This window comes from Pungitius pungitius, chromosome 4, assembly GCF_949316345.1.
Source record: "Pungitius pungitius chromosome 4, fPunPun2.1, whole genome shotgun sequence".
NCBI lineage: Eukaryota > Metazoa > Chordata > Actinopteri > Perciformes > Gasterosteidae > Pungitius > Pungitius pungitius.
Window position 1 is genome coordinate 3435876 of NC_084903.1, and position 26329 is coordinate 3462204.

Here is a 26329-nt window from a genome sequence, read left to right on the forward strand (position 1 = left end):
CACTGAAAGAACACGTTTATTTGTGACTACAAAAAGGCATTTAACGACACAACAACATTCAGCCACACACGCCATCAGAGGACGGTACGAAGCCCTGAAGAAAGGGCACCGGTTTCCAGGGTCAAGAGTGAACGTTTATGCTTTACTTTGTTGGCACTCCAGATGTTTGGGGGGGTTAATCGCATCCATGGAAGCCCAAAGACGTACGTCTTCACTTCATCAAGCATCTCAGCGGGGCTGGAAAGAAAGAGCCAAATAATCCACAGTGGAGGGAACTAGAGAAGCTTATTAGCTGATTGGCACCATGCACATTATTTGAGTATAAACGTGGCACAGGTACGAACTAAATGAATCAACCGCAGCAATTTTGGCCAAAAGTGGGCCTTCGGCAATGAAACTTTACGGAATGAAATAAGGTACAACACACAGAACAAGATGCCACGGCACAGTACAGAAAAATAAGAGAATCTGACTGACTGGCGTTAGCTCGTGCTAGCGCTAGCAGCCACAGAGCGCTTCACTGAGGTCACGAAGGTCACTGATGGACATCGGGTCTGCCACGCTGTGCAGGGCATCTCAAAGGTTTCCATCTCAGCAGTGCCTAAGCCCAACTTGTGACACACCTGCCACTTGTACATTTGTGATTTGCAGTACTGCAGTACTATTACAGCGTTTCTGTAGTGAGACTCATGGAAACAAAAGAAAAAGTCTATATAGACTATATAGACAAAAAATGAAAAGTAACATGTAAGTAGGGAAATTCAATCCTGGTTGCTGAACTCGTCACACTTCAATTCTTCTCTAAACCCACTAACTAATCCACTAATGGAGTTAAAAATACTCAACAATACTTGCAACTGTTGCAAATGTAAAGAGTAAGAAATATTTTTTTTGCTTAGAACCACCAAGATCAAACAATTCTTAATGGACGAGTGAGTATTATTTGGCATCTCCCCATCTTTTCCAAAAGTGGAGAAGAACCGGAGGTTCAGTTTGCGCTACCAAAAGCATTTTCTTATTACGACGTGTGGAATTTCAATCTTTGGAGTCATTCATGCCGCGTTGCTTGAATGTGAGAAAAGCAAAACTAAAATAATGGATTTGATAAAGTTTTGTTTTTTCATTTGATCTGATGTTGTATCCCGATTTGATCAGTTCTACTGAAAGCCGAGCAGAGAAAACAATATGAACGGATTAGATCCATTTCATGCCGCTGTGCAGCTGCTGTGGTTCCGGAAGCCGCTCGGGGGCCTCGCGTTTGTTCATCTGCACCGAGCCGTGTGTTACAAAAGAATGGCCATTGTGTTCTCTCCCCTGGTCCCGCTCTACAGAGTCCCACTGGGCCCCTTGGAGCTCTTCTTGCTCTTCTTCTTGACCCGGTACACGTGGAAGGTTTTGTTCTGGAAGGTCCTGGTGAACAGAGCGCCGTAAGCATCCGTCTCCGTCTTAATGGCCTCGCAAAATCGAGGATGGGAGGCGGGGACGAGGTCTGGGTCATTCTCCCCCGGGCCGTCCATGATCTGATGGCACACACACACACACACAGCAGCAACGGTTACGTACGTACATCAGCAGCAGGTAGTTGGTTGTAAATAAACACTGATGGTCTCACAGAGGCCGGGAACACTGCTGAGATAAGGTGCAGCAGGTCGGGTGAATATAGGAATCAAATAAATGGGACCTTTAGCTAATATCATCCTAAGAAACCGGTACTATTCTCTGGCAGTCGTGACTTAAAAGGAAGCTCCGGTTTCTGTGTGGTCCCTAAACATTTGTGTCCTGTGTTCAGGGAGCATTAAAGGACATAACCGTCATGGTGCTCTGCAGGGAACGGACCTTGATGCCCACACCACAGAAGCAGCATTTCTTTAGGAAAAGCTTGCTATCTTTGTGTAGGTTAGTGCAGATATCATTTCATATATAACTCAATCTAAATCATTTCAAATATTAGGAGGGTACGATAATAGTGATCGGCTGCAATCCGCCGTCCCTCCAGGACCCTGAAGCGAGCTAGAAAGATCGTAGCCGACCCCCGTGACCCCGGACTAGAACTGTTGGTGCCCCTTCCATCTGGCAGGAGGCGCCGGTCCATCAGGACAGTTTCTTCCTGTCGCAGTCGGGCTCATCGACAGAGGTCCCCCACTGAGTGACCCACTCCCTCCTCTGCACAGTCCTTCATGCCCCATGTTTAAATACACTCGACACTTTTGTTATGCGTTTGCCTGTGCACCTTATTTTTATTTGATATTCTTCTATATCCTGATCTTAAATTGAGGGTGTGCATATTTCTTGCACTGTGTAATTTGTCTTATTGTCCATTATTTTCACCACCCGCCTTAACAAATTCCTTGTATGTCCAGTATCTCCGGCAAATAAGTGGGTTCAGTTTCATATTCACAGAAAGAAAACACATACAGACAGCCATCAGACAAACACACCAGGAAGCTAAAAGAAAGGAAAGACAGAGTGACAAATAAACACAGAAAGGAGGACAGGAAGATTTATTCCCAGTGTTCTGTCAATAAAGCTGTCTGTATGTCAGATGTTGTGTGCGCGGTCTGACATTCACACACACGCTCGGTCAGGATGAGTCACGTTCAATAAATGCCACCCACGTGTCCGTTGGCCAGGTCGAGCAGGTCCCTCAGTCTGCAGCCTCGGCTGTGCCTCTTCTCGTAGCAGATGCTGTTCTCCAGCACCACGTAGTCGGCCCCGATGGCCCTCAGGATGCCGTGGACCTCCTCCGGGGACCGGCGAGCGTACACCTGGTACACCTGCTCACACACACACACACAATAGAGGAAAATTCATCTTGGTTCGTATAGATTGGATTGTTTTCCCCCCCCACAGATCATCTCAAGTTATACATTTAACAGGACATTGCTGGAAGGAAAGAAACTCCTCTCCCGCAACTCAATTACCACACATTTATTTTCTGAATTACATTTTTGATGAAAGTCTGATCAATTATACCATGTTTACTGAAAGAAAAATGAGCATGAAAACATAATAGAAGTGAGAACAACAAGAAGTGTTAAATCATAACGGACCTTAGTGAAATCTGTTATGGTTCATCTTTTTTTTGTAGCGGAACAAATAGAGTGTGCGTCCAATTTCACACAATAACAGATTTAAAGGAACTGGATTTTTAATAAGATTGAAGAGTCAGAATGGGGTTTTGGTTTAAACGAGGGCTGGGACATCAAAGTGACAATAACAAGATGCTTAATGTTTTCACTTTTGTGCCTTTTTTCCCCCACAGACAGTCAAGTGACACTTTCTGCTTCAAATCACACAATTGTCTCGGTTAGAATCACACGACCTGATGAGTATTGATAGGTCAGTGTTCACTAGTGAATACTACTGAAGGGAAATTCCCACTATGATACACCCTAACTACACCTGTGCAGCCATGGATGAAGGATGTCAAAGGGTTAAAGCTTAACTGCTGCCAAGGAAATAGCTCGTCTTTCTATGCAAATGAGACTCATTGTGACAAAGATCAGCGCTGATGAAATAGTTGGAGTCTCCCTCGTAGTGTCTATGCAGTGGTGAATGAGTCCGGGGGGGGGGGTTTGCACACCGCCCTTGGGATAGAGATCAAATTGGGGAAAGAACGCTTACGGCCTATAAATGGCCGAACCCTTTTGTGTCAGCCTTAACAGGAACGATGAAGAACGCTTCCCACACTGCGTCTCACGTACATCACTGAGACTCAGACGAGGCGCCGCCATCCCTTCCTCCAGCCTCTGCTCTCCCAAACCTTCCTATTCACAGCCACTTAATGGATGCCCATTGTGCTCAGAGCGCCGTCTGATCCCACATTCGTCCCCGCAGGTCACATGGCCTCCATCTACAGACAGGTCCCCTCGTCTCGGCCGCTAACGAGGACGCTAACACGGAGCCCAGCGAGATGAATGGTGGCGGTGACGTTGGCTTCGGCGCGATGGATCTCTCTGAGGAAGAGTGGGTGCGCCGTTAGAGCAACGGACAGCTGGGCTCATTTAATACGATGTGATGGCGAGGTTGGGAGTGACATCACAGCCCCACACGAGCTCCCACTCGGAGGGCGAAACAAAGCTGCCTTCATCCCGGGTTTGACCTCAGCGTGAGCCCGAGTGGCGGGCCGACGGGAGGATGCGTTGCTTCAGAACCCCGTGAGATTTAATGAGGTGGGTCACATGTGTTTCTGCATCCTTGAGCTTTTTGTCTTTCGAGAGCAGGTTCAAACACTCGAGGGTCAGCGTGTATCCACCTAGGAATGAAGACGAGCTTCTGCTGCGCTCACAGCGAAGGCCGAGAGGGATCGTCTGTGGTCATTGTGGGGATAAAGGTTCATGGGCTTCATCAGTCGTGGCTGGAAAGGCCACTGTAGTTGCTTTTTACATGTTGAGGCAAACAACCGTGTCACCGGGAATTGAGCTTTAATGTACACTCACCGGCCACTTTATTAGGTACCCCATGCTAGTAACGGGTTGGACCCCCTTTTGCCTTCAGAACTGCCTCAATTCTTCGTGGCATAGATTCAACAAGGTGCTGGAAGCATTCGTCAGGGAGTTTGGTCCATATTGACATGATGGCATCACACAGTTGCCGCAGATTTGTCGGCTGCACATCCATGATGCGAATCTCCCGTTCCACCACATCCCAAAGATGCTCTATTGGATTGAGATCTGGTGATTGTGGAGGCCATTTGAGTACAGCGAACTCATTGTCATGTTCAAGAAACCAGTCTGAGATGATTCCAGCTTTATGACATGGCGCATTATCCTGCTGAAAGTAGCCATCAGAAGTTGGGTACATTGTGGTCATAAAGGGATGGACATGGTCAGCAACAATACTCAGGTAGGCTGTGGCGTTGCAACGATGCTCAATTGGTACCAAGGGGCCCAAAGAGTGCCAAGAAAATATTCCCCACACCATGACACCACCACCACCAGCCTGAACCGTTGATACAAGGCAGGATGGATCCATGCTTTCATGTTGTAGACGCCAAATTCTGACCCTACCATCCGAATGTCGCAGCAGAAATCGAGACTCATCAGACCAGGCAACGTTTTTCCAATCTTCTATTGTCCAATTTCGATGAGCTTGTGCAAATTGTAGCCTCAGTTTCCTGTTCTTAGCTGAAAGGAGTGGCACCCGGTGTGGTCTTCTGCTGCTGTAGCCCATCTGCCTCAAAGTTCGACGTACTGTGCGTTCAGAGATGCTCTAATGCCCACCTTGGTTGTAACGGGTGGTTATTTGAGTCACTGTTGCCCTTCTATCAGCTCGAACCAGTCTGGCCATTCTCCTCTGACCTCTGGCATCAACAAGGCATTTCCGCCCACAGAACTGCCGCTCACTGGATGTTTTTTCTTTTTCGGACCATTCTCTGTAAACCCTAGAGATGGTTGTGCGTGAAAATCCCAGTAGATTAGCAGTTTCTGAAATACTCAGACCAGCCCTTCTGGCACCAACAATCATGCCACGTTCAAAGTCACTCAAATCACCTTTCTTCCCCATACTGATGCTCGGTTTGAACTGCAGGAGATTGTCTTGACAATGTCTACATGCCTAAATGCACTGAGTTGCCGCCATGTGATTGGCTGCTTAGAAATTAAGTGTTAACGAGCAGTTGGACAGGTGTACCTAATAAAGTGGCCGGTGAGTGTATATACCCCCGATTTACTAAACCGAAGAGTACAATATAATGAAGAGTTTTTCAGAAAAAAATGGTGGCAGCACTGTGGCGAGTGCTTCTGTTGCGTTGCATTGTGAACGGAGACAAACAAGAAAATCCACTGAGCGCCTCATCGTCAGCTGGAGACGGACTTCATCTGCTAGAGCTAAAAATGCTTCATGTTCAGTGGGAATTTGTGAAGTTCTTTTTCCAAGCTTCTCTGTCACTGCTGATTTAGAGACGGGAGCAGAAAGGAGACGGTCTGGAGGAAAAATAAATGGAAATCACCGGAGCTTCTGGGCTGTCACGCATCAGCGGTTGCAGCCCAAAGACAGAAAGCACTACTGCAGCAGGCCAAAAGAGCCACGCCCCTCCTATTCCACCAAAAGGACGTGGACCGGGAGCCAGTTAGTAGCTCCGCAACATTCAACTATAACAGAGAAACATGACCCTAAAACTCACTTTGCTGATGAGGTTACATTAAAAGGGAGGGAAGTCCCAGGTCAGACACAGCTATGAACGATGACCCACATTTAAGTTCAAGTTCATCCGAGGAGTCACTCTGTCCACAGAATCTCAGAGGTTTGGTGTTTCTAAACTGTTTTTAAAGCAGTCGGCCCTGGACTGGTTGTTACAGAATCTGTTGTCTACAGCTACTTTAGTCCTTTAGTGTGAGAAAAGCTCCTCCTTCATTCTTTAACTTAAACATAACGGCACACGCAGAAGCTTATTTTCCCAAGCTTTGAACGTAAGGAAGAATCGACATTGGATCCAGCTGGTGTTTTTTTACGAGAAGCAGCTGGCAGGAAAGATCTTTTAGTGTAAATCATATTTTAATATTTATAATTGATTTGTGTCTATTACTTCATTAAAATCTAACATACGGTTATTAGATTTTACTAGAACATTTGGTGTTGTTTGCCTTGATCCATCTGCAGTGGATCCGACACTGGACAAATGTAAGCATGCATGTATTGACACATACTGAAGGATTTACCCTGACCTCAATCCAAAACATCCTTCTCTAAATATAACAATTTATACTACTTTTACTGCACCAAATACCCCCAAGTGCCAGTTATCCATAATCCTCTCTGGCATCACCCCAGGAAAACAAACTATTTTGTTTATTTCAAACCTTTTGTTTGGAACATACATGGCTTCAAACCACCACAGGATGTAACTCCAACACGTGCACCATCGGCACTCAGGACTGACACTAATAACCATCTATTCACCCCTGAGTTCAAATGTTCCTTCTACTGTGTTTGCGCTGTTCCTTGCTGTGTGCAGCCCCCCCCCCCCCCCCCCCCCTGTGTGGGTGTGCTTGACAGCATAGTGCAGCCTGTGGTACCTGCTTGGTCCTCTCCCGCAGGTCTTTATCTTCATAATGGGGGTGGTTGGTGAGAACTCTGCCTGTGCACAGCTTGATGCCGGCCAGCAGCTGCATGCTGCCCGCAAATACTGCTCTCTTAGGGGTCTTTGTGCTGTAGACAAACAAGAGAGAAAAGGGGACACATCATTCTCACCAAATGTGTACAGAATCTTTTAGGGCGCTTTGTGTGATGCTGAAACCAGAGAAGAGAGAAAAAGAGAAAATAAAAACATCTCCCACTGAAAGTTGTAGAAAGAAGTCAGAAAAAGCTTGATTCAATTGTGCTCTCTCTTGTTTTCCAGCTTGATCACCCCTCATCATTTAGCTTCCCGCATCTGCAGCTGTTATTGAGAACATAACAAATAGACTATAGAGCGCACCTTAATCTAAGCCGCACCACCTAAACGGAAAAACTATATGTGTACATATATAAGCCGCAGCGTCCGTGAGTTGTCCGGAGTTCTTCACATTGACGTCTCCAACGTCTCACCATTGATTCATTAATGGGGAGATTACGTGCAGATGCTCTGTTTCCTTCCCCTAGACAGACAGATTGGTTTCCTGTAACGCGCGTTAGCCCTTCAAAAAAAAAAAAAGATACATTGGCCGCACCGTTTTATAAGCCGCAGGGTTCAAAAAGTAGCAGCTTATAGTCCGGAATTTAATTTAATATTGAGGACGGAGGTCTATGTCAGGACCAAAGAGAAAAGCCTTCATTGTGCGGACAAATTGACTCAAAGAGATGACGAAAGCTCTGCAGTTCGAGCGTGTTAACCTGGGGGGGGGGGGGTCATCTCTCATCCAACCCTCTTACCCTGATTTAGCAATGAAGCCGTGAAGTAGATCAAAACAAGGTCCTGCAGCCATGCTAGCATCTCAGCGAGGCTGTTCCTACCCCTAGCACGCTTACAATCACAATGTTCACCAGCTTGGTTCGCTGATTGAAGGCCGAGGCTGATGGGAGCATCTTCACCTTCACAGGCGTCTTGGTCATAAACCAAAGCATTGGACCAAATGACAGGAAAAGTCAGATCACAGAACGTGTTGAGGATTTCATAGCATTCCATGCTAAAGTTGTGGAGGGTTTAGCAGAAACGTTAACCTCATGGTGGTAGAACAGGAAATGCCAGATGATGTCACAAAGACATTAGAACACGCTTGAACAAAACGTTGAGGCATATTTCACAGGCTACGTGAAAAGTCTGTAGGCCTCTTACTGACTAGAATAAACCCCAAAATCATTAGACTTCATCCTCAGGGGACCACGCACTGAACAGAATGCCACAGCGATCAATCCAATAGTTCTGCTCCAAGTGGTGGAACTGCCAGTCACCACAGAGCCACGCAGCTTGCATGGCGACAAAAATAACACGAGATCCACTGTGGCCAAAATCACTTAGTCCCGCCCCTCCTATGGAGAGGCCGATAAAACATAATCACTCTTTACCTAGGCCATTCTGCTCATCCGGCACGCATCAAAATTGATGACCCTTGCAGCAGGTTCCTGAATGAACTCCCCCAGCGGACCGAGATGACAAATTGCTCCCTTTTTATTATGCGGCATGTGGGAGAGCTGGCTGGGGACCATGGAAGAGTCCCGCCAGCATAATGCCATTAGACAGCTTTTTGAGAGATTATGGAGTACGTTGTGCGAGTTTAGAAATGCAGGGCGGTGACAACGTGGCGCCGTGTTGATTTGTTTTTGTGTCTCAGGCACTTCTGTTGTTGAGCCAACTTCTAGAAAAATCGGTGTCCAAGCTGTAATTAAGGCATGAACGCTAATTAAAAACCGGAACCTGGTTATCAAGTGAACTCTGATATGACAAATAAAAACCGCCAAAACAAATCAACATTCACTTTGTATTTTCAGGAGAGAACTTTTTGCAACAAACTTGACTGCAACGCAGCACATCCAGCAAAAATGTGTAGCAGTCAAAGCCACAGATAATGAGGGAGTCTTCAAACCCCGATCTGAAGTGGCAGAGCTCACGCATGCGCGTCACCATCGATAGAACTGCCCGTGTAAAGTCCAGCTGTACATAAAGTGTGATCTGTGTGTGCAGCACCATAATGACTAGCCACAAGCCTCCTGTGTGGAATGCAGCCGCTTCGCTCGAGTGGATGTGCACATAGGCGTGTGTGTGTGTGTGTGTGTGTGTGTTTACACGGTGCGTGTTCTCGGGGCAGATGTGGGGGCTGACGTGTTGCCCTCCTGACCTGTAGTAGAAGTGGGTCATTTCCATTTCTGTCCATTTTCCCTCTGCAAGTGTGTGAATTTAATCGCCCACTGCATCCCGGGGAGCAGCTTCTGTTCCCCTCTGATGCCGATTCATATTTAATTCCATGTTTATATTCTCATAAATAAATGCCAGAAGGCACTGGCATGCTCCCCACTGACATTCTCAAAAGGATAAGAGGACATCAATGGAGCTGGGGGACTCACTGGGGCGTCCTGCAGGGGACACAGGCTTGTATGCATTTTACTCTTTGTGTATGGGTCCATGTATCAGGACCACGCACCTTCAGAAAGCACCATAGAGAGGAAAGTCCATAAAAAAGAAGGTAGAAAGAGATTCACACTACCTGAGAAAAGTGTCGACATCATCCATCACCGGCAGCCATATCCAGTTTTTAAGAATCAACACTGTCATGACAGACAATCTGAAACTACTGTAATCAATATTTCATTCACATTAAATAATGAATGCAATTATTTATTTTTCGGCAGCATGTGTGTGGCTCTCTCATTCAGCGACTGGGGTGTGTCAACTTGATGTATAGCCCGCTAACCCGCTAGCTTCTAGAGTCTGTGCACAAGCCTACTTGAATTACCGTACACACTAAAATTGTGTTTAATTTGATTTAAATTCGACAAAAATAGAAATGTGTTAATATCCAATTTCCTTTCGGAAAGTTAGGTGTGATCCAAAAAGTGACTTAATGTAGAATAACCTATCACACAAATTAGGCCGGATGCAGTTTAATTCCCTTAAACTTCACATTGAGAAAAACTAGGTTTGTGTGATGAACCCACAGGCTTTTAGAACTACGCCTTTTTGACTGTTCTGACCAAAAGTCTAAAAAGATCATTGGTACAATAATAATAATAATAATCCAGTATCAGTAACTTTTACTACCAAGTAATTTGGAGTGAAAGGACGCTGTAGACATCTTAACGCTGACGTTTTATTGCGTAACCTTTTCTCCAAAAAGGTGGCCGGCCAGTTGACACACAATTCATCATTTCACTGACGGGGGATAGCATGACAGACACGTGACTTGCACCATTCCACCATTTTTGCGGGTGTGAGTGTGGTGCAGCACGTCTGAAGAGCTGTGTAACCTGTCTAATCAGCATTTAAAACTAAGCCATAGAGAGATTTCATTTCGGAGGGAACGGTGTGTGTACTTGAGCTACACTCTCCTCCTGACTCCCTTCTCTCTCTGAACTTCCACCAGACGAGTTAGAATGCCAGGGAAGACTGGCAAAGGCACGCACACGCAGACACACACACACACACACACACACACACACACACACACACAGAGAGGATGAGGACAAATGCTGCTAATTTAAACAATTCAAAACGCGACGAGGAGTGGCATGACAGGGAGATAATTAAGGGAACGGCAGAGAGAACGTTGGGAGAAGAGCGAGCAGACGACGGAAGAAACGACGAGGTCGCAGTCTCCCAGAGGGAGCCGGAAAAAAATGGATTGGTACAGAAGGATTGATGTAGGGATGAATAGTGGCACATGCTTCCCAAGAATGGATAGAGTAATTACTTTTAATTATACTGACAAATGGACACTACGAGAGCGACTTGGTGTGTGTGTGTGAGAGAGAGAGATGAGCTCTATTTGCACTGGCCTTTCGAGGGACCTCCTGTGAGTTAGGAGCTTGACCTTTATCCCGACAGAATGCAGAATGGAGGCCGGCCGCCACCACAACCCTGACAGCATTGCTCATTTGCCCGAGCAATCAAAGTGACCATTGTTTATGGCTTTCAATAAAGGCTGCCCTCAGGGGAGAACCAGAGTGAGTATATACTAAACCAGATCTTTCATTTGGTTTTGCCTACTTAAAAAGGACTTCAGCATTTGGTTGTATTTGGCTCCACCTTCTTGTGTTAAGCCAGGATAGCGACTAGAAAATGCTGAACTAGAGGCCACGTAACATTTGTCCACAAACCAGTGCACCATGGTGGCTGCGTCCCCTTTTTTCCCCCCACAATTAATTCTTAGGACATGCCTAAAAATACACATAAAAAGACAAATTAATTGTGTGCTACTGCCAAAAAACAAATGTTGGATTTACAATAACATAAAGAGTATAACTAATACACTGTATTAATTCACTGAAAATTCTTTGGGGATATAAGGAGTGTCTGGAACTGACTTTGGTTACTGTCAGGTTCAGTAAGAGGTAATGTCACAGTCCCTTTATCGGTCACCCGCCCCCCCCCCCCCTCCTCCTCATCCCTGCCTTTGCTCGTTCTACTACATCATTTGACTTCCACAGCGGTCGCTCTGTGCAGCCATTGGCATATCTGATGCCCCGGGATTGAGACCAGGCTGATTCGTTCTTATTTGGGTCTTTCTGATGACCTTTTACATCATTTTGTCAATGTTAAACTCGACTGCTGTCACAAGACACTGACGGATCACCTGTTTTCTTGTTCCAACGTGAGGACTGGTGCGATAAACAGATCCGATTGTACAACAAATACGCTGACTCCTTCACTTGAGCCGGTTCGCTCTCTGAGCCTCATGCAGCAAAACTGCTGCCAAAGCTCTTATTAATAATTCCAAAGGCTTCTCCAATCAGAAGAGGAGTTATATATATATATATATATTATTTTTTTTTGGGTGGTAAGGGGGGGGTTAGGAGTAAAACCTCTTGTGCCAAGGAATGTCAATAAATCCTACAAATACCCTGCAGTTGTGACTTTCAAATAGTTTGAAAGGCCTCTCATCTGTTCTGTGGACGCGTGAGCTCCATCCACCCGGTGAAGCGCCTCCATTCTCCTGGAGCCCCGACAGGGCATCACGTGGCGGGGCCTCAGCTGCTCCGCTCCACGCGGTACCCGGGGCGTCATGCTCGTACGGACCAAGAGCACAGCGGCAGGCGGGGAGGGAAAGGCGGGGGGGAAGGCGGGGGGGAAGGCGGGGGGGTGCTAATCAGCACTCCGGCTTTCTTGCCCAAGAGCACTCTTTGATAAACCGAAGCAGCGCTGTTGCGACAAGCGTGCAATCCTGAACAAAAAGGAGGGCGGCGGTATAGATCAGGGATGGGGGGCCAAATAGGTGACCTTAAGAAGTGCATACTCACAACTATAACTCAGGAGCTGGAGGCAGTGAAACGACCTGGCGCCGCTATTGATTTATTGACCGTACGTTCAGAAGGGACCATCGGCCTGCAGCTTGGGAGCCGCTGCCGTTATCAAGTAGAAACTTGTAAATTATGGCCGTGCAAAAGCACAAATTAATCTCTGCTGCCTGCTACGGCGTTAACCTGCGGCACAGTTAAAGTCCAGGGGTCATGACAGGTTGTCTGGACAACCCCCTCATCCACCTGACCCGATACACATATTTCAATTGCCAAGAGGGCTGAGGATGTTTATCGTTAGCTCCTCTACATGATCCAAATCTTACTGTTGAATACATCTTTTAAACAATTCACTCTATTTTATAATCAAAAGTTACAATTTTGCCTCAGAGGCACGCACACAGATATCTTTACCCTTTTCCTAACCCTCTCCCTGTTTACCTTCTCTTTCTGCAGCCTCGTTAATTCCATCAATACGGATAAAAAGAACCCCTTGCACTCTGGCTACATAAACTCCTTTGGTTCTGTGTAGCCTTATTAGCTTACATGACTCACACATGCAGCAACAACCCCCCCTGCAGATCGAATTAGCATAACATGGCGCTGCCCCTCTTCTATATGCATCCATCTGTGTTTTGCCGTCCGAGAATGTCCCGCGATGCATCATCCGCGGGAGAACAGCGCGGAACACTGAAGCGCTTCTTCTGGGATGTAATTAGCGCAGCGGCAAGGAGCTTAGCGTTTAGCCCCGACCAAGGTAACTGGAGGCAGCCCCTAATCCCTTCGGAGCCTAATGGGATTAGCGAACCTGTGTCACACCAACTAATACATCCTCCTCTACCTCGCCATCCCTGAGCCACTCCACTATCTGTCTGACGGGATTTCTTCAAAATCAACACACGTGCTCCACGCAGCGCCGTGTTCCTGATGATGGGATGGAGGGAAAACATTCCCCACACGTTTCAATGAACCTCCCTCCAACACTGTGCAGCACAATAAGTGGAAGACACTTGCGTCACTGATGTCAAGACTCCTTTCACAGCGTTTCCAGGTACCTCTGCTTTCATATTGCATAGGCCTTTCATACACACATTCTCTGCGCTGCACTTCAGTTCAACCGGCGCCGATCCCCGAGAGGCAAAAACTGTCTGTGCTTCACTGAGCAGTCACACACTCACAACTCCCTTACACTACCGAGTACTTCACATGCGCTTCATTTCATTACAATTTATTAGGTTTTTGTGCCTTATAAGTCAGTAATTAGGCCCTAAAACCCATGGGCGGTGTGGAGGGGCGGGACCGGATACGTTGGAAACGACGACGCAGACCTTTGCCACTTGATTAGCAGTCCCAACATGTCCTTCTCTGATTCGTCACATGAGCCTTTCCCCAGACCTCACAAAAACAGCAGCTGTGATTATTGATCTATCGGGTGCATTTGACATGGAACACTGACTACAGACGGCTGACCTTGTTGTCTCTCCCAGCTGCTGTTGAAGAGTTAAAGTCTGCATTTTGGCACAAGAAGCAGCTGCTATTGTTGAGATTAGCGAGTGATTCTATAGATATCTATCCATCTATATGTAATATATATTGTTCCAGAGAGAAAGACGGCTGCCCTGAATGTACTTTAATTTTTTCGAGCTCTCCACTTTATGTTTTGGACCGGCTGCATGCCACTTCCGAGCATTTCAGAAAGTAGAAAAGAGAGGAGAAGCTCGTATTACCATCTGTCCTACACTTTATATTTTGGACACACAGTATCACAACGAAGACCAACACACCCATTGAGGAGAATATCGTCCGGGGGATCCTGAATGTTGGTACTTTTGTCACCGTACGCCTCGTCTCTCCTTGGTCCAACGTTGGCTGTCAGATCGAGGTTATTGTGCGAAACATGAAGCAGACAGCCACAGTGAGGTGCTTATGGTGAAAAGGAATAGATGGCATACACCAGTAGGTAGAGTGGTGATATGTTTTCAACATTTTGAATTCTCAAAAACATAGAAAAGTTCCCCGTTTCTTTTTAAGATTCCTATCGGTCGATCTCTATTCTGATACATGCTAACCTCAAGTCTAGGGGAGAGGTATAAAGACAGCTGGGCTGATCTGTTCACCGCAACTCACGTCATTGTGCTTCAGCGGACAAATAGTGACAAAAACACACGTGTGATGTTGGTTGCTGCATAGCTACATGGTACGCATTGTAGACCTACAAACACCCTACACACACACAACAGGATACAGTGTCATTCCAAATCCCAGCGCCATCTCTGAGGCCGTCGCCGTGACGCTGTTGCTCAAGAAGCACAGGCAAACGACACCAACCCCCCCCTCCCTGATGGTGGGTACAGCTCCGCAAACAGCTGCGCCCTTTCTAGCACCCCTGAGTCTTAGTCGTGAAGACCTGCCGGCTCTCATCACTCATTGGCCACACTCACTGCAAACCAATGTCAACGCACATGTGAAACACACACACACACACTCTCGATCTCTCACTGACTAATCAGGGGCATCAGGCAAAGTGAAACTTGATCGGTGTAAATGCCCAGATTAGATTTGCTTCAATTAGATGTGTGAGTGTGGAGGTTTGTGTGTGTGTGTGTGTGTGTGTACCTAATCCAGGTCATGAGCTCCACGGTGTCCGGGTCAAAGAACTCCCTCAGTTCGGATAGCTCCTCCATCAGCTTAGGCCAGAACTAGAAGGAAGCAGAGGGGTGATGGAGGGTCGTTCCTCTGTTAGCGCTCATAAAGGCTGTAAAGCCTGAGCACCCAACCCGGGAACGTGTGGAAGATAACATGTCATTCCTGCACTGAATGTCACCCTGAGTGTCCCTGAGAGGAATACATCAACATGGATGAAACCCATTTGCTTGTTATCATCTCGTCTTGCAACTTCCGTTTAAGGTTTTATTTTATTCTTCTTTTTTACAGCTTTTTACAATTTTTTGTTTTTACGGCTCCGTGATGAGACCATACTACACGGAGGATGAACACCACGCCGCAGAGAAAAAGGCATACCTTGTAATACAGGCAACCCATCACCAACAGTGGGACTGCGTATCTCACGAGCCGCAACTGCAAAATGAGAGAAAGACAAACAGCAGTGACGAGACGAGATTAAATAGATATTCAGGGCAGCATTGCTCACAAGCGTCACTTCTTATCCGAGCCAAACACTGCTGCCGTCACGTTGTGACCACACTGACACCTGGTGGCCTCACCAGAAGTCAATGCTTTCGGAGCACATTAAATGTCATTTAATGTTGGTTTGCCCAGATAAATAACACATTATCTGAGACAGAATTTAGTTTGGACTCTTGTTGCTCTTTTGTTTTTGGTGTATTTCGTAACATAAAAGAATGTTGTTCCTGAACCAAGATAAAAAGTGTTGATAGTGGAACAGCGTGTTTGTATGATGAAATTGTGCAAAAGACATTGGGAGCTTTAAAGCCACAGTTAGACTAACTGTAGCGCTTTAATGAGGTGTCATGTTAGAGCTCACAGGGGCAAAGCGCCCTGAGCAGCAGAGGGGGACTCGATGCAGGTGATGTCGCTCACTCCTTCCACGTCACACACAACAATCACATCAGTCTTGCCACTGGTGGTGAGCCCTTACCAGAACTTTGCTGTTGCAGCGGAGAGTGTCGAGAAGCAGAGTCCACAGCTCCTTCCCACACACACCGTAGGCAGCAACGGCACACATGTGGCCGGTCCATATGTACTTCATCCTGAGTGGGAGATAATATCAAGCAGAGTTGTCTTTAACTTTGATTCTTGGACTTTAGTGTGTTCCCTCGAGCCAGGAGAGAACATTACATTTGAAACAAGACAACCAAATTGTCTCCAGTTTAGTGGACGACTTAGCGAAACGGCTCCATAGCTTCACTTCACTTCATTCATTGATGGGAACACAGCATTTCTCCTCAGATCTGCGTTCTGATTCAAAGCACTTGCGTTAGAGTTCTCAAACACATGACAGGACGATTGAGTGAGCAGCAGAGAGCAGACTGAGAGGATGAAATGAGCTGGAACCTTGTTGACAGGTGCAGAGACGAAGCCAACGGAGGGAGGGAGAGACGGGAGGCATGAGTGCCGCCTCAAAGAGATAAATCTCAGTCCCTGTTTTAATGCAAAGGAGCTGTCTGACAGAAAACCAATGGCTTCCTGCACTTTTGGCCTTTCCCTCTTCATCAGCATCTAAGGGCAAAGTGCTGAAAGTTTTCTCCACTGCCTTGCAGAAATACTCTCGGATTGTTCCCCCTTCACACAAATCTAATCAGAGCTTTGATTCTAGACTGTAACAGGGATGCATCGTGCACACTCACAAATATATTATTTATGGGCACAAAAACACAATGTGCATCACCAACAGTCAAATCCAGCTGCTTGATTAAAAGTTTGAAAACCTGCATCCGAATATTCCCCTTTGCTTTTTCGAGTAACAGCACTAGAAATACAAGTCTGATACTCAATGGGAAGTCATCTGCTGGTTACTGCAGAGAAATAGCACAACTCGTTAGCGAGCAGTACCAGAATACAGCACGTACACTCTTATTTATTTACTTTGAAATAGAAAATTGTCAATAAGCAGATTGATAAAATTGTGGAGATGTCAAATGGGATTACTGGGCCTGAAGCATCCCCTGGTTTACGGTTTACTTTACTCCAAGTGGAACATCATTTAGTAAATGAAAATCGACTTGAAACTAGATATTGAGACCACAAACTACAAAGATTACAAAAGGAATACATCAAGAGAACATTAATCATTTTCTCATAGATTTCTGAAGTGGTGACCACCTGATTCATACAGGGACGTCACTGGGTGCTGGAGTCCACCTCAGCTTCCCTACAGCAAGGCGAGCAGTTAAACTAGAGGTTTAACAGTTTGGTAAAACAAAGGTAAGCAAAAACAAGACTTCTAAAGCGTTTCAATTATCAACATTAAAAAAAAAAGAAACCAGAGAAAATGTTTAAAGGATCACGAGTATTTCGATCTTTGCAAGGAAAGACAAAGGACACAGATCGGTACACCACACAACAAGCGACTGCACTGAGTGCTAAAATTGAAGTCGGCCAGTCGGCATCTCCCAGCGGCAGTGCGAGCCGCCAGCTCACAGAGCGGAACATTCAGGGAATTAAAAAGCAAGTGGTTGGTTATAAAAGACAACTGCAAGTATGATGTTGTGCCACGGTGGGCCTGAAGTCAGGGCTCTGCAGTCGAGAGTCTGTAAACGGGCCCTCAGAGGAAACCTGCCAATGGATGATGCAGTTAGGTGAACTGGGCCACAGGGTTTGTGTGCAAGCAACATGACTTGAGGGTAATGAGGCTAGTGCACTAATGCTAACGGCTAATGTGAAATATCCGACAGAGTGCAGAGAAAGTACCATAAAGATCCGTCCACATGCAGCACTAGTGTGCAAGTGGCTGCACGAAGAGACAATCTGCCTTGTGGCGTTTGGAGGGTGGCATCTTGTTTTCTAGCATAAACAAAGCCATAAACACAAAGGCAAAAGTGTAAAGAGTAGATTAAACAGTGTGTTTCCTTTACCGTACGCTGCAAATAGCCTTAGCATAGCTAACCAGGTTGCTGGCTATGTACTTTACTATGTTTTACATTTAAAGCCTAACAAGCACATCACTGACTAATTACGTGGGTTTGTGAGGTCAGGGGTCACATTGTCCTTTTCATTTAGCAAACGTAATGGTCTGGTGAGAGACGCACACATGGCACTGAAAGCCAGTGGGGTTATTGAAGACTTCAAGCAAAACACTCTTTTCTGTAAAAATGAGGGAAACTAATGTTTAAGTATGTTATGGCCATCAGAAGGCAGCAACATGGTTGAAAAAGTTTAAAAGTTTAAGAATGACTACTTAGCTCTTAATTTATTCCCTCAGTAAACATTGAAAAGTTTAGAGTCTCCAGTTTCAAGTCTTCTTCAATGCAGCATGATGGATGGATTAGTAAATTATTGTCCATTAAGAGACAAATAGAACATTAAGCAGAGTGTGCTAAAAGGCGGGTCTAACTTATTTTGATTGACAGGTCCCTTTCAGTGTTGTGTACGCGTCCACTCCTCTGCAGTCCCAATATGCTCACATCTGTTTAGAACAAAATTAAACCGAAACTTTAAAGTCCTAGTCCACAAATTGGTGAAGTCAAAGAAGTTATATAAACAGTGTATGATATAAACACTAGCTCTGTATGTCATAGTTTTGTTTAGTTGTATCCACTTGGGTATCTGTATGTGTGTGTAGTAAACACAAATGCATTTTCAGTATTGTGACATTCCTATTCCTGACCCCAGCACGAAGACTTTGCAGTCAAATAAAAAGTATGATCTTAGATTGTTCCTTACAATACTTTGATGAGCCTTACACTGCAGTACAAAACAAATGTTGTTATTTTATTTTCATGTCTTCTCCTGGTGTGAGAAACTGGGCTTTTTCTTCCATCTAGACATCATTAAAACCCCTCTTCTCTAAAACAAGTCAGACCGAGGGGGAGACGGGGCTTAGCAAGTTGTCAAAGGGATGCTTGTGTTGTGTAGTGTGTGGTAACTAGGAAACACGTACAGCCGTCCAGAAGCAATCAGAGGCGGTGTGTGCCGGACGAGGGATGCTGCTCGGAGCGCGGGCTGATCGAGGCTAGAGTGGGCCACTCAGACACTTGGTGAAAAGCATTTGAGCGGCACTCAGAAGGATTTGCAGGCATCTGCTCACGAGCATGCACAATCATGTGCGAAGCCAGCCGAGGGGAGAAAGAGTCCCCGTCACGAAACCAGACCGGCGGGACCGCTTCGGCATCGAGCATGAAATGACGACAACTGGGTGTAGACGATCCTGCATCACACGAGCTTACCTCATGGTGCTGAAGGCCAGGAGTCCGTAGAACAGCGTGTGCAACAGGTTGTAGGCCACATCGGGACGGAAGGCCACCGCCCGCCCCTCTCCGCCCCCCTTCCTCTCCTCGGCTGAGCAGCCTTTAGGTCTGCATACAGAAACAAAGCAATGCAAGGCCGTGAGGCAAAAGGCAGCGATGATACATAAAACATGACAGCCAGACGCTGCAGAAGAGAGGCAGGAGGGTCGGTGGGTGGAATTATTCAGATTACTCAGATTTGAGTCGCTGTTCTTCAGGTTTCATTAGCCGCTTAGGCACAATCAGACGTGCAATGGTGCACACCCACGGGCGTCTGCAGGTGAAAACAGGCAGACGCACAGACAAAAAAGGCCCGAGGGCAGTGGCCTCACTCCCACTCAGACATACACCGGCGCCCACTTAAATGAAGTTCTTCTTTATATGTAAACCGGGGTGAACTGGACTCAAGTAAATGAATCCCTTCAATTGGGCAGGCAGCCTCTTGTTGTCCCGGTTAGTGTTCCAGCCCTCCAACAATGTGATTCGCTGAGTGTGACCCCTCGCACCAAACCACAGTGGCTGCTTTGCTGTTTCTGTATGAAATGTAGACAACTGCGTGCAGACAATCCTGCATCACACAAGCTAATGAAGCTTTCAATGTCTGCAGCGATGTCCGACGGAGACATGGAGGCGCTGAAGGTAATTCTGTCCCACTTCCTTGTTCCTCCCTGCCAATTTCGATGATTAAACACTTCAAATTTGCTTACGTGAAGCAAATGAATTTGGTTGGAGGAGCTCCCTCGACTGCCACTCAAATAAACATTAATAGAGAGGTTTAAAGAACACATGCACACCACGTGTGTTACCGTGCACCTTATATTTGACAGCAAAGGCGGCTTACACCCCCTTACCTGAGGTTGTGCACGGCAGCCACTGCCAGCATGGCGCTGAGAAGCAGCAGTGTGAGCACGTAGGGGTACAGCAACAGCGTGCCACCCAAGCGCTCTAGTGTGTCCAGGGGCAGCAGGCCGAAGGCCTCCTCGCACAGATACAGACTGGCATCGAAATCCCTGCAGGGGAAGGGGGCAAAAGAGAGGAATAGACATTGAAAGATGTTGATGGAAGTCAGAAGAGAAGGTATTTTTATTTAGTGTGCAGAGACTGCACTGGGTGTGTCGGGGGCCATGTCTCTTATATAAACTGTTAGATGCACTCAGACGAGTTGGGTCCGGTTAAAGTTTGTCTTGTCCGTTGTATAATCTGATTTTTGGCAAAATGGTTGAACCAACAATTGTCTGGAAAAAAAAAAAGTAGCACTTGTAGTCCAAGGGTACAAATTCAACTTGAATGGCATCAGAAATAATCAATATCACGACAGGATTAACATAATGCCGTTTATTAACAGGCAATTTCCTGCCGAGCCAAGTGCATTGGTGCATCACAGCGCTTTATTTGAGATCGGCGTTTAGGGAAGCTTCTGTTTTTCACAAGAAGCGTCTCACAAAAAAAATGGAAGCGAGAAGTGAGGACTGGTCAGCAAGTACCGCAGTCAACTATGGCTCGTTGCAGCTTATGTTTGTATATGTTGAGGGAGGTGAGGGCTGTTAGTTTGAGCGTGTTTTGTAACGAGTTCCAATCATTTGCAGCGGCAAAATGAAAGGAGTTATGACCAAACACGGACTTTTGGAATAATGAGCCGAATGAAGTCCCTGGATCTTAAATGGTGATTGCTGTCGGAAATATCCAGAAGATTATAGCGGTAGCCGGGGGGGTCATTCCCAAAAATTGGATTTGTAGACCACGATCAGCCAGTGTTGTATCCGTCGCCAATCATCCATAATCAAATCAAGATACATGATGTATGTGTGCCAATCAACTGTGGGGCCAGCTTCATGGAGCTGAGCTGCAGTATTACTAACGTCACTAGGCAATTCAACAACTCATTTGCGAGACACAAAAGCGCACTTTATTGAGCAGCTTTTTTTGTCCAGTATTTCAATAAGGCATGCATGTTTCCTGTATTGCATTGTCTTCTTTTTTACATACGTCTGCATACGTCAAGTCGGTAGTTCTGCTCCTGGTGAAACAAGCCGCGATGATAAGTCATTGATCCGAGAATTGAGATATAACCGAACTGAAGGCTCATCGAAAAGCAAACAAAGAAAGGAAGTTTCCGAGGAAAGAAGTCAGTCTCGGCAGGTGAGGAAGACGAGAGACAGCGCTGAATAATTGAAAGAAGGGGAGGGGGGGGGGGGGGGGCAGTGTTATGCCACCCTGGAGGAACCATCCAATGACTGAGCTGCTCAACACACACACAGTATGTGATCAATGGGAGGCCCGGTAGCGTTATCCCAACATCTATTATTCGCACACACTTAACACCCCGGGTGCTACAGCGCTGGCTTGGTGAGTAACAGTCAAGCTCTGCATGAGTGCAGGCTCTGCACACTCACTGCTGTGTGTCTTCGTGGCAACATAGCGATCCACCAGAGTGAAGCGTGCCGATGTTCGAAGAGCGCGCAAAGTTGTTGTTTATGTGTCTCCATCCATGCAGTTTGTCTCTGTGTGTGTGTGTGTGTGTGTTCATACCTCGTCGGTCCCAAGGCCAACTTTGACTTGATGAATTTAAAGATGTGTTCGTCCGATCGGAGCTGGAGAGCTTTCTGTAAACACACACACACACACACACACACACACACACACACACACACACACACACACACACACACACACACACACACACACACACACACACACACACACACACACACACACACACACACACACACACACACACACACACACACACACACACACAAAAAATGTGTAAATAAGTAACTATGGGGAGGGGGGGGGCTGCAGTAGTGGGAGAGGTGGAGAGGGTACGGGCAGGACAACAAGGGGAGGTGACGCAGCAGTCAGGGAGGTTTGAGAGGAGGAGCACCTTGGCCATGTGGTTGATGGTGACGGTGAGGAGGAGAACCATGGCGCTGTGGAGGAGCAGTTTGGCCAGACGGACCAACGGGCTTCCCGTCTTCAGACCGGACTGCAACAAGAGATTAGTACTTAGTACTCATACTAATATTCCGATTAATACAAAAAAAAAACAAATCTGATTTAGCACTGACAGCTATGCACTATTTAATTAAAGTCTGGATTTCTAAAGCTCAACAGTCCAATTTAAACCAGCTTGTGGGGTATAATTTAAATATGGTTACTACTCATCATATAACCAGCCTCTTTGGCAGTGATGAAAAAAAGTAGAATGAAATCTTCAGTAAAGAGGTAAAAATGAAACTTCATAATTTCAAGTGTTGATTAAAACATGTAATCTATGTAAAGAGAGGCTATATGGAATCAACAGTGATTTGGTGCGTTAGAGGTGCCTGGTGACCGTGAAACAAAAGAGCCACTAGAGGCAGGAGGTCATCAATGGTGCTTGGCGTCAGACACCAGTCAAAAGTCGCAGTTCAGCATTTCATGTCAATCAGCTACAGCATCTGCCGTCAAAGGAGTGTGGAACCAGTGAGAACAAACCCAGAAAGACGGACCATTTCTGGTATAACATTTTACAATGACACCGTGTGCGACTGTGTAGAAATGATCTAAAGCCAGAAATAAAATCCATCGCAACCTCCGTCCATCTGTCTCCCCTTCCCACTTTCAGCCTGTCACATTAAATGTTTCTATAATGGTTACTGTGATAGGATTAGATTTAACTACATTACATTCACACCCGACTGGAAAACGGGTCTCCTGCATACAAATGAATGATCTCCTACGTAAAAAAGCTCCTACGTAAAAAAGCAGACTGCTGGGATCTTCCATCTGGGTTTTGTGTCTGTGCGACTTTGACACACTCACACTGTTATGTTGTTTCTTTGTGTTCCCAATTAGTGCCTTTAACTTTAACTAACCTGGCAGTGTCTGATGAAGAGTGCGGCTACGATGAAGCTCAGAACCAGCGATCCCAGTATCATGGAGTTACAGAACTGCAGCAGCCACACACTTAGCAGACCGCACACTTGTACGAGGTACATCGTGGTCACCTGAGGAACAGCACGTTGTGCGTCAGGTCACACGGCTCGAACAAAATATTTTCCAGTTGGATGGATGGCGCCATGTTGGAGGTTCTGGTCCTTGTCGGAGTCATACCTGTGTGGAGGTTAATAAATCGCCACAGTCCAGGGTGTAAATGATGAGCGCCTGAACCAGCAGGATGAACTGGTTGAACTGCCACGTGAGACAGAAGCAGAACGTCGTCACATACATCAACCACACCAGCACCTTCTGAGGAGGGAAACACACACACACACACACACACACACATACGGGCAAAGGTGGTTTGTCAGGACATTTTCCCCGTACTTGCTCAAACCATGGTTTATGGGGACACACCTTTCCCTTTGTCCCAGAGAGTGCTAAGAACTATCAAAATGGTCCTCATGATGTAGGAAACAAAGCCTACTGTTCAGAATTAATTTCTGGTGAAAGAGTCAGGAGATCTTAAGACTTGACATTCTACAGGACTGTGGGGACGGGGCGGGATGGGGGCGGATTCTATCATGATGGCGACTTATAAAGACCACCCTTATTTATGAGGACATTACCGGTACACATACACAAACGTGACCAGACCCTTGGTTATGAGGACCATCGTGGTTTAACAGGACGTTACCAGTACACATACACCAACATGACCAGACCCTTGGTTATGAGGACCATCGTGGTTTAACAGGACGTTACCAGTACACATACACCGACATGACCAGACCCTTGGTTATGAGGACCATCGTGGTTTAACAGGACGTTACCAGTACACATACACCGACATGACCAGACCCTTGGTTATGAAGACCATCCTGGTTTAACAGGACATTACCAGTACACATACACCGACATGACCAGACCTTTCGTTATGAGGACCATCCTGGTTTAACAGGACATTACCAGTACACATACACCGACCAGACCCTTGGTTATGAGGACCATCCTGGTTTAACAGGACATTACCAGTACACATACATCAACATAACCAGACCCTTGGTTATGAGGACCATCCTGGGGATGGATGGCTATATACAAATACGTGTGTTTATCAGGGCCCCTCCCCACCACAAAATTAGACGGCTTTTATGTGAAAATACATTTATTGTAATGTATACCATTATCAAACATTAAATATTGGCAATATATATATATATCTGCTTAAGTATTGCGTCAAAAGACACAGTAACAAGTGCAGTAAACTATACTGCTTCAAAAGACGCAGTCACAATTGCAGTACATTTTACTGAAAATGGAACTGTACATTTTTCTCAAAAGTTGTACTGTAACAGGTGCTTTAAAGAGGTTTCTTGGACATATTCTCTCAAACTAAATTTCCCTTTGTGGACATGCGTCCCCTGTTCCTTACAAAGTCTCTAGCACTGCTCTCACTCCATTTTTTGGCCAAGTGTCCCTTCCAAATGTTGGCCTTGGAGTGTTTCATCACCGCAGACACTTCCATTTTTCTCTATGACTTATTTACATATCTTCATCTACATATAACACATTTTCCTCGTTCATATTATTATAAAGACAATTATACATAGGTAAGATTGTCATGTATATCGGCATTTTGAAAAAACAGCAGAGAAAATGCGTTTTGGAAATACATTAGTTGGACAAAGCTTTATGTTGCGATTTTTGTGTGAAGCCGGAGCTGTTCATAAAAATGGCAAGACATGTGGAAAGATTCAGCCCAACCAAAACATTAGATTTTACCACACTGGCTCTAACTTATCATTAAGAGGCAAAAATTGTGGTGAACAATGTGGCTTTTTCATTCTTCTATTTCAAATTTTCCTAAACACTACAGTAAATGCATTTACGAAGAGTTTTTTTTGGTGTCCGCTTAAGTAGAAACCGTATCGCTGTAGTGCTACATTCAACAGTTACTTGGTATTTTTTTTTTGCAAACCCTCAAAAAATAATAAAATAAATTAAATCTGATTAAATGTTGTGCGGCAGGGCCGATACTGCACTTTTGTAACTGCGACCCTGAGGGACAAGTAGTAAGGGATGAGTCCTACCTTTGGAGCTGGTGACCTCACCTCTGGTTTCCAGGTGAATTGTCTTTCCTAGAGAAAATAAGTAAAGCTTTATTAACCTGTACAGATGTATTTAACCTGAATTTACAGCAGAGTAGTAATCGGGTGAACGAGTAGTAGCGGTAACCAAAAGGAACAACAGCGCTGCATGTTGTTTACGAATTGATATAAATAAATAAAAACACCTCGGTCAGAAGTGAGGGAACCGTCAAGCATTCCACACATTCTCTGTCATTACCTTACTTGATGACTCACACTGATCAATCGCGATCGAACCTATTGGGCACCCCTGATTTACAGAATATAGAATAAACAAGGTATCTGAACTGGAGCCTGTATTTCACTGTATATACTTCTATTCGAATCCTATTTCACTAAATATACTATATACACACACACATATACTCTGTATATAATTGTATTATGTGCATTTTTTCTTTATTTAATATGTTCTTCTCTCTTTTCGTGTTTTGCATATTTCATTCCATAGGGAATACTTTTATATTATGTTTACTATGTAACCTTACCTACGGTTACACACAAATTTCCCCTCAGGAGTTCTCAGGTGACCAGATTTAGCTTATTGATTGGTCCATTTAACTGGCAATTGATTGCCTGGTTTCAGACTTTAAGAAGAGCAGCGTGATAAAGTCAGATTGTGTTAATAAGAGTAACAAAAGGGAGCTACAGTGTATGGTCCAGAGTCCAATCTTATATGCTGTACTACTAATGGATACTATAAGACGACATATTCATTACATACCTCTTAATCCAAGGACAGGATGAGACTTTTCACCATCTCCATCATCGTCATTGTCGTCTGGATCTTCCTCTCCAATCGTTTCCGGTTCCAATTCATCTAAAGAAAAGCATGTTTGATGAGCACACTCACCCCATCCCATGACCTTGAACATACTAAAAGCACACTGCAATGAGAAAAATTTAAAGGTAGTATACATTTATCTTAGTTTTAAACGTTAAATCACTTTGTACTGTAGATGGTAA

At 45.5% G+C, this 26329-nt stretch overlaps 1 protein-coding gene across 2 annotated transcripts in view; it reads right to left on the reverse strand.

The window, feature by feature from the left end:
- The window catches only part of dpy19l3 (dpy-19 like C-mannosyltransferase 3), a 45554-nt gene continuing 19225 nt past the window's right edge, over positions 1-26329 (reverse strand). For both annotated transcript variants that reach the window (XM_037485902.2, XM_037485893.2), the window contains 12 exons: positions 23388-23522; positions 23150-23281; positions 22177-22278; positions 21822-21895; positions 20144-20302; positions 19233-19361; positions 15986-16097; positions 15388-15444; positions 14983-15065; positions 7017-7149; positions 2616-2774; positions 1-1520 (listed from right to left, as the gene is read on the reverse strand). In XM_037485902.2, coding sequence (XP_037341799.2) covers positions 1326-1520; positions 2616-2774; positions 7017-7149; positions 14983-15065; positions 15388-15444; positions 15986-16097; positions 19233-19361; positions 20144-20302; positions 21822-21895; positions 22177-22278; positions 23150-23281; positions 23388-23522 — 1470 coding nt within the window. In that variant the 3' untranslated portion in view covers positions 1-1325. The remainder of the gene's footprint in view (positions 1521-2615; positions 2775-7016; positions 7150-14982; positions 15066-15387; positions 15445-15985; positions 16098-19232; positions 19362-20143; positions 20303-21821; positions 21896-22176; positions 22279-23149; positions 23282-23387; positions 23523-26329) is intronic.